The sequence below is a fragment of the Scomber japonicus genome, chromosome 18 (assembly GCF_027409825.1).
Source record: "Scomber japonicus isolate fScoJap1 chromosome 18, fScoJap1.pri, whole genome shotgun sequence".
Taxonomy (NCBI): Eukaryota; Metazoa; Chordata; class Actinopteri; order Scombriformes; family Scombridae; genus Scomber; species Scomber japonicus.
In genome coordinates, this window is record NC_070595.1 from 26777884 (window position 1) to 26786713 (window position 8830).

Here is an 8830-nt window from a genome sequence, read left to right on the forward strand (position 1 = left end):
CTCTAACATTGCTTCACACAGTGGTAATTCATCTTTAATTGTGATACATTCCTTCTGGCTTCGTTCCCGGGTCTCTCCAGATGCACGGCTGTCTGTTTGACAATTAAATCCCTTTACAAATGTCTTCAGAGCTTTAAGTCGTTGCGCTTAAAGAGTCTGTGGTCGAAGCTCGAGAAATCCAACACATGCTGGTCAAACATCTGTCATGACTGCAGCTGGTTTTCGGCATTTTTCAAAAACCAGCTCAAAGATTTGGGGGGGTGGGGGGGGAGGGGGTGGGGTTGGAAAGTCTAGGACGGTGTCGTTCAAGTAAAAATACTCCTGTGATTCGTGACCAGGACAGTTTGGCTCTCCCGTCGCCTTTCCTTCTTCCTCTCCATTCTCATCTTCCAGCAGACCACGCTGGACGCTAAGAGCAACAGTCCGGACGACAGGAGCACCAAGCCGAAGTAGGAGATGGTGGATCCGTGCGAGTTGAAGCTGTAAGCCACGGCGGTGACAACGATGCCCGCGATGAGCACGACCACGCCGAACGGGACTGTGCATCGGTAGCAGGACAGCTCCGCCCCGCCGGTTGCCGCGGTCAGCTGGACCTCGTTGACCAGAGGGATGTTCACTGACGTCACGCCGGACACGGGGCGCTCGCCGTTATTGGCTTTCTCAAGGGTCGCTGGCGTTCTCATGGTGTCTTTATTAGCTTCTTCTTGCATTGCAGGATCCAATTTTAACCAACAGATGGTTCCTCGGTGTCGCCTTGTTACCTTTTCTCCTCGTTAGGGTCTCCCGGTCTACATAAAAGAAAGAAATTCATTAAAGAGAGCAGAGAGTATGCAAAAAGTCAAACTTGTTGCTCAACATTGTTACGCAGCATTTTGCAGATCTCGCAGATGCTTTTTGTTAGAATTCAACACCCGCATTTCACAATTCAACACACACAGCTTCCCGACCGCCACATGGTGCTTTAATAAACCCGAGTAACCTCTTTGCACAATCCAAGCCGCCTTCTGACCCAGTCAGAGGAGTCAGAGGAGTTGTCTGAATGACGCAGGACCACTCAGCCCAGCACGAGCTGAGACATTCCCTGGAGAGCGCAGGATATGACATTACAAACTGCTCCGTGAAATGCGAGGAGCTTCGAAATCACCAGCAATTTCACAAGCACTCCTCAACCCCCCCCCCCCCCACTCTTACCCCCCCCATGTCTGCTGCTGCGTCGAACGCTGTCATCCAGACGTTTGAGTGATAGTCATCCCAACCATCTTCCAATCATTTTCTGAATTTTAGATCAGTCAGTATCTTTTTTTTTTAAAGTAGAGGAACATCATTTCTCTTTTTGTAGAGTTATGAAAAGTTTAGAAGACCACTGAAGACAAATCCTCTGTTTTCTATAAGAGTTTGGAAGTCCAGCTAGTTTAAAACAGTTTGCATGGTGGCTAATTCTAGTATTTTGACCACTTTTAAGCCTACAAAATAAAGAATAATTGGCTTTAACTCTCCTGTTGTCCTTGAGTCAAGGAAGGAAGGGAGGAAAGGAAAGGAAAGAAGGAAGGGAGGAAGGAGGAAGGGAGGAAAGAAGGAAGGGAGGAAGGTATGAGGGATGGAGGGAGGAAGGAAGGGAGGGAGGAAAGAAGGAAGGAGGGAGGGAGGAAAAGGGGAAGGAAGGAAAGAAGGACAGAGGAAAGAAGGAAGGGGGGAGGAAAGAAAGAGAGAAGGAGGAAGGAAGGAAGGGAGGAAAGAAGGAACAATCAAAACAGACGGGGTCAATTTGACCCGGGAGGATGACACAAAGGTTAAAGCAGCATTTAGTGTTTGTGTTGAGATATAAAATGTAAAATAAATAATATATGTGTGTAGGAATGTATTTAATTTTGTCTGGTCAGAAATATGAGAGGAGTGAGGATTCATTAGAGTCATGAGTGAGTATAATAACTCTGGAGCCCTGCAGGGCGTTAACATGGTCAGATAAATGACTAAATTATTGACTTTTCTTCTCAAATTTTGCTTTTCTTTGTGCCGTACTGGAGTCATTTACCTCTCTGTGGGGCTTTAAAAACTGACTTTAGTTAAACTGCACACAGCTTATATAGAGGTGTGTTGAGTAGTTGTTTCAGCGTTAAGGAAAGGGTCACAAGTACTGAGCTGCAATGATAAATCGATAAGCTGCCAAGTATTAAATTAATCTGCAACTATTTTGATAATTGATGAATCATTCTGAGTCATGATGAGTTAGGAAGAAAATGTCCAAAATCTCTTATTTCAGCCTCTCAGATATGAATACTTTGGTCTTCTATGATAATAACTTGAATATATTTGGGTTGTGGACTGTTTGTCGGGATAAAAAAAAGACTTTTAAGGACTTTGCAAAACAGTAATCCACATTTTTTCACCTTTTTCTGACCAATAATGATAATAACCGTTAGCTTGCAGCTCTTGTCACAAGCATAAAAAGTTGAGAACAAGCCATCGATAAACTTTTATAATTAAAGAAAAGCTTTCATCTCTATAACCGCCATCTGAGAAGAGCCGTTTGTCTTCAAATGGAGGAAATAGAAACTTTGATTTTCTGATTAAACTTCATCAGCTTGTAGAAACACTGTAGTAGACAATAAAAGGTGTATATGTATTATATTGTGTTTATTGTAAACTGTATTATTGTGTGACTTTAAGTGAGTTTTTGCCTTAAGAACCTTTTAGAAAGAAAAGGAAGGGAAAAAGCACCAACATGTGTATTAAATTACATGTAGGGCATTTAGTCTACCATTTATCAAAAAGTAGTGAAAGAACACCCATCCCAGTTTTCCCAGGCAGAAATCAATAATTTCAGATATCCAGATTTAGTTTAGATTTTGTCTGACAAACAGTCCAAACCCTAAAAAGATGGTATAATAGTAATTTAAACTTATATAAAACTGAAAAAAGTAGAAAATCTTCACATTTTAAACCCTGGATCTAACTGAATTTTTGGGGCTTTTTTTGCTTTAAAAATGATTTAAATGGTTTAATTTGATCAATTAATCCATTAATTGATGTAAATATTTAGTTTACAGTGTATTTGAAGACTGAGCAAACATTTTGAAAGGTAATTAATCTCCAATTAAACTACAAAAATAACAGACTTTATTTAGTGATACGTCAGATTATGTGACTTGCAGTGTTGGAAGAAGTACTCACATCTTTTTACTTAAATATAATAATGTAAAAATAGTTAAATACAAGTTTAAATCCTGCATTTCTATAACAGTACAATACTTCACTAAATACTTCATTACAAGTTAAAAAAACTCTGCATTTAAATTCTACTTAAGTAACCGTATAGACGCATTACGAGCCATATTCACATAAACTACCAAAATAAAAGCACAAATCTTACAGAAAATCTGAATACTTCATAAAATACTTAATTAAATACTTCATTACAAGTAAAAAAAACTCTACATATAAATTAAACTTAAATAACAGTATAGAAGTATTTTACGAGCCATATTCACATTAACTACCAAAATAAAAGCACAAATCTAGCAGAAAACACGAATAAGTAAAAATCCTGCATTTAAATCATACTTATGTGAAAGTATTAAAGTATTACCAGCTGGACTTTAAAGTACTCTACAAGTTTTGTTTAACACGTAATTAAAGTATTCTGGCTGTGTCTTATTTTCTGCACAATTTGTACTTTTACTTTAGTACTTTAAGTTAAATTTAGCTGCTCTATATTTTTACTAATGCAGGATTTTGCTTGTAATTAAGTATTTCTATACTGTAATAATGTGATACTTAAACTTCAAAATAAAAGATCTGAGTACTTTTTTTTTCTCCAACCATGCAAAAGTCACACAATCTAATGGGTAACCAAATAAACTGTAACACCTGTGTGTATAACTAAAGTCTAATTATCCCTAGCATGAAGTTCAGCGTGTTACATTTTGCAAAGCAGACATGCAGCAGCAGCAGCACAAAGAAAGAAAGAAAGAAGAAGAAAGAAAGAAAGAAAGAAAGAAAGAAAGAAGGAAAGAAAGAAAGAAAGTGAAGTTTACCTCACAGCAGTTTTCCATGTCGCTCCTCTGCTGCAGTGAAACTCGCCTCATTAAAACATTCAGTCAAGATTCATGTAATTGGGAGTGAGAGTTGTTTTTCTCCCTCTCTCTCTCTCTCTCTCTCTCTCTCTCTCTCTCTCTCTCTCTCTCTGCGTGTGTGTGTGTGTGTGTGTGACTCCCATTCATGAGGCTCGTCCCCCTGTCAGTGAGTCCTCAGGTTAGGAGCTGCTGGTCTGACTGCCATCCCCATTGAAGAGCAACTATTTCAAGTATCGATGACTGAGCTGTGACGCTGACGGCATTGCACAGAACATGCCTGTTCCGGTTCGGCTTTTCACAATAAAACGCCTTCTGCAGTGACTTTCAGCTTCATGCACCGCTGCTCAATTTTAAAGGTTAATTCCGGCTTTTTTCTATATTTTTCTTATTGGTAACACATCCCATCCTATTAACAAGTACCATGTGTGTATCTTAACTCTGATATATCTCATTCTCCTGTGGTATAGACTTCTGTTATTGTCCAAAAAACTATTAAAAAACATCAGAGAGCAACATCGCTGCATTACAAAGACTTTGATCATGTTTAGAAATGAGCACAAATACTAATAACAGCATCTATCCAGGTCAAATTGAAGCAGATGATTATTATAACCAAACTTTTTCTTTATTTCTCCTTTAAGTTACCATGTAATTGTCATTTGTATGTATTTATTACATATGCATTGTACATGTGATGTTCTTTCTCCCTATAGCTCCCTATTTTCAGCCATTTCTTCCCTCTTTATCCAATTTCATAAATATAAAGTTAACATAACCTCCCCCCTCCCCATATTAACTGTTTTCTACTCCTTTTTTGTGCTCTATAACAAGTATGGCTGCCATTTGTAGGCCTCACTTAAAAAACTACAATTCCTAGAAGGTGCAGCTCCTGCCACCAGGATGTGCACAGGTGTATTAAATAGTGCCAATTAATTAGAATAAGCTTAGTTATTTTTACCTGCCTGTCCATTATTGAATCATGTCTGCTCTGATAAAGGTCAAATAGGCCAAAAAGCTTAAAATAAAGTGGAATACTGAGGAGATGTAAGTGTGTGAAATGCTGCAAATTGCTAATAATAAGCCATATATCCAATGAAAAGCATCTTTAATAACATTAATGGACTAAACTCAAGTGAAACTGTATCAGTGGATTTGCAATTCATTAATTAAAGGCTTCAATTGCAAAAAAAATGCAGCTAATACTTTTATATAATCTGCTCCTGATATGTCTAAATGAAGCTATAAAGAATATTAATATTAAGCCACTTTAACAACTTCATGAAGTTGACAATGAGAAAAGGAAGGAATGAAGGAAGGAAGCAAGGAAGGAAGGAAAGGAGGAAAAGAGGAAGAAAGTAAGGAGAGAAGGAAGGAAAGGAGTAAGGAGGAAAAGAGGAAGAGAATAAGGAATGAAGGAAGGAAGCAAGGAAGGAAGGAAAGGAGGAAAAGAGGAAGAAAGTAAGGAGAGAAGGAAGGAAGGAAGGACGGAAGGAAAGAAGGAAGGAAGGAAGGAAAGGAGTAAGGAGGGAGTGAGGGAGGAAAGAGGAAGGGAAGGAAGGAAGGCAGGAAGGAAGGAAATGAGTAAGGAGAAAGGAAGGGAGGAAAGGAGCAAGGAAGGAAGGATTAATGAGGAAAAGAGGAAGGAAGGAAGGAGAGAAGGAAGGGAAGAAGGAAGCAAGGAAGGAAGGAAAGGAGGAAAACAGGAAGAAAGTAAGGAGAGAAGGAAGGAAAGGAGTAAGGAGGAAAAGAGGAAGAGAATAAGGAATGAAGGAAGGAAGCAAGGAAGGAAGGAAAGGAGGAAAACAGGAAGAAAGTAAGGAGAGAAGGAAGGAAAGGAGTAAGGAGGAAAAGAGGAAGAAAATAAGGAGATAATGAAGGAAGGAAGGAAGCAAGGAAGGAAAACAAGAGCAAAAAATTGGAGAGTGCTTCCCTCCCAAAATCATTTTTATATAATTTCGAAGGTAAAAAGTTCAGCATTCAAAATCTCTCAACATCAACATCAACCAGTGTGACACTTTAATTTATTTATTATTTATTCCCTCCCTATAACGCTGTGGGATTTCTCTCAGTTGCATAACTCCAGATTATCTCACGCGAACACATGTCAACTGGGACTTTTTGAGGTTTTTTGTCATCTCCAGTCACAATAACATGTTTTTTTTTTTTTTTTTTCTTCCAGCGGGTAATAACACGCTCAGCTGCTTGGAGGAATTTCGAACCCCTCCCATGACAAACACACACAGTGACAGAGCGTGACATCTGTCTGAGGAGTTCATTGTTTTACTTTATAATAAAACAACATGAAACATGAGATTTTTTTTTTTTTGGTTTAATCTAATCCCAGGTGTAACATTAAAGATTGATATATGTCATATAAAGAAAACTATATGGCTCTGATCTGTTCTACTGAGTAAAGAAAAAAGGAAAATATAAATGTATATGACTCTAAATCATGTAAGAGTAGATGGAGTATATCATTTAACCCTCCTGTTGTCCTAGAGTCAAGGAAAGAAGGGAGGAAGGAAGGGAGGAAGGAAGGAAGGAAGGAAAGAAAGGGGGAAGGAATGGGGAAGGAAGGAAGAAGAAAGGAAAGGAGGAAGAAGGAAGGAAGGAAGGGAGGGAGGAAAGGAGGAAGGAAGGAAGGAAGGATTAATGAAGGGGGAAGAAAGGAAGGAAGGAAGGAAGGAAGGAAGGAAGGGAGTAAGGATGAAAAGAGGAAGGAATTTAGGAGAGAAGGAAGGAAGGAAGGAAGGAAGGATTAATGAGGAAAAGAGGAAGGAAGTAAGGAGAGAAGGAAAGGAAGGAAGGAAGGAAGGGAGTAAAGATGAAAAGAAGAAGGAATTTAGGAGAGAAGGAAGGGAGGAAGGAAGGAAGGAAGGAAGGAAAGAGAGAAGTAAGGAAGGAAAGTAAGGAGGGAGAGAAGGAGGAAGGAAGGAAAGTAAGGAAGGAAGGAAGATGGAGCAAAGAAAGAGAGGAGGAGGGAAAGTAGGGAAGGAAAAATTAAAGAAAGAGGGAAGAAGGAAGGAAAGAAGGAACAGTCAAAGCAATTGACGGGTCAATTTGACCCGGGAGGACGACACAAAGGGTTAAGTGATATTTTATGAAAGCTAAAATCTTCATGTGTAGTTTAACAGAGCTGGAAATGATTTAAAAAGGGTGAAAAAAGAAGTGAAGTATACTAGAAGTGGTGGAGAAGGTATTTAGATCCTTTACGTAAGTTGAGTTAAATCACTATTTAAATTTGTCATTAACAATTAAAACAACTATGAGAAATGATGGGAGGAGACATAAAGAAATGAAAAGAAAACATTCATTCATTCAGGAGGAAACGAGGAAAGAAGTAAGGAGAGAAGGAAGGGAGGAAGGGAGGAAGGAAGGAAGGAAGGAAGGAAAGGAGTAAGGAGGGAGTGAGGGAGGAAAGAGGAAGGGAAGGCAGGAAGGCAGGAACGAAAGAAATGAGTAAGGAGGAAGGAAGCTAGGAAAGGAGCAAGGAAGGAAGGAAGGGAGGAAGGATTAATGAGGAAAAGAGGAAGGAAGTAAGGAGAGAAGGAAGGAAGGAAGGAAGGAAGGAAGGAAGGGAGTAAGGATGAAAAGAGGAAGGAATCTAGGAGGGAAGGAAGGAAAGGAGGAAGGAAGGAAGGAAGGAGGGAAGGAAGGGAGTAAGGATGAAAAGAGGAAGGAATTTAGGAGAGAAGGAAGGAAAGGAGGAAGGAAGGAAGGAGGGAGGGAAGGAAGGAAGGAAAGAAGTAAGGAGAGAAGGAAGGAAGGAAAGTAAGGAGGGATAGAAGGAGGAAGGAAGGAAAGTAAGGAAGGAAGAGGGAGCAAAGAAAGAGGGAAGAAGGAAGGATATACTAAGTATACTAGAAGTGGTGGAGAAGGTATTTAGATCCTTTACGTAAGTTGAGTTAAATCACTATTCAAATTTGTCATTACCAATTAAAACAACTATGAGAAATGATGGGAGGAGACATAAAGAAATGAAAAGAAAAACACCATTCATTCAGGAGGAAAAGAGGAAGGAAGTAAGGAGAGAAGGAAGGGACGAAGGGAGGAAGGAAGGAGGAAGGAAGCTAGGAAAGGAGCAAGGAAGGAAGGAAGGAAGGAAGGAAGGATTAATGAGGAAAAGAGGAAGGAAGGAAGGAAGGAAGGATTAATGAGGAAAAGAGGAAGGAAGGAAGGAGAGAAGGAGAGAAGGAAGGAAGGAAGGAAGGAAGGAAGGGAGTAAGGATGAAAAGAGGAAGGAATTTAGGAGAGAAGGAAGGGAGGAAGGAAATGAGGAAGGAAGTAAGTAAGGAGAGAAGGAAGGAAGGAAAGTAAGGAGGGAGAGAAGGAAGAAGGAAGGAAAGTAAGGAAGGAAGAGGGAGCAAAGAAAGAGAGGAGGAGGGAAAGAAGGAAGGAAAAATTAAAGAAAGAGGGGAGAAGGAAGGAAAGAAGGAACAGTCAAAACAATTGACGGGTCAATTTGACCCGGGAGGACGACGCGAGGGTTAAGTGATATTTTATGAAAGCTAAAATCTTCATGTGTAGTTTAACAGAGCTGGAAATTATTTAAAAAGGGTGAAAAAAGAAGAAGTGAAGTATACTAGAAGTGGTGGAGAAGGTATTTAGATCCTTTACGTAAGTTGAGTTAAATCATTATTTAAATTTGTCATTACCAATTAAAACAACTATGAGAAATGATGGGAGGAGACATAAAGAAATGAAAAGAAAACAACATTCATTCAGGAGGAAAAGAGGAAGGAAGTAAGGAGAGAAGG

The 8830-nt window shown here is 39.4% G+C and overlaps 1 protein-coding gene across 1 annotated transcript; it reads right to left on the reverse strand.

The window, feature by feature from the left end:
- Positions 1–294: 294 nt before the first annotated feature.
- On the reverse strand, positions 295–717 carry tmem100a (transmembrane protein 100a). Its single transcript, XM_053338291.1, has one exon. It carries the CDS (start codon positions 708–710, stop codon positions 306–308), a length of 405 nt encoding a protein of 134 aa, XP_053194266.1. The 5' UTR covers positions 711–717; the 3' UTR covers positions 295–305.
- Between the last annotated feature and the right edge of the window lie 8113 nt (positions 718–8830).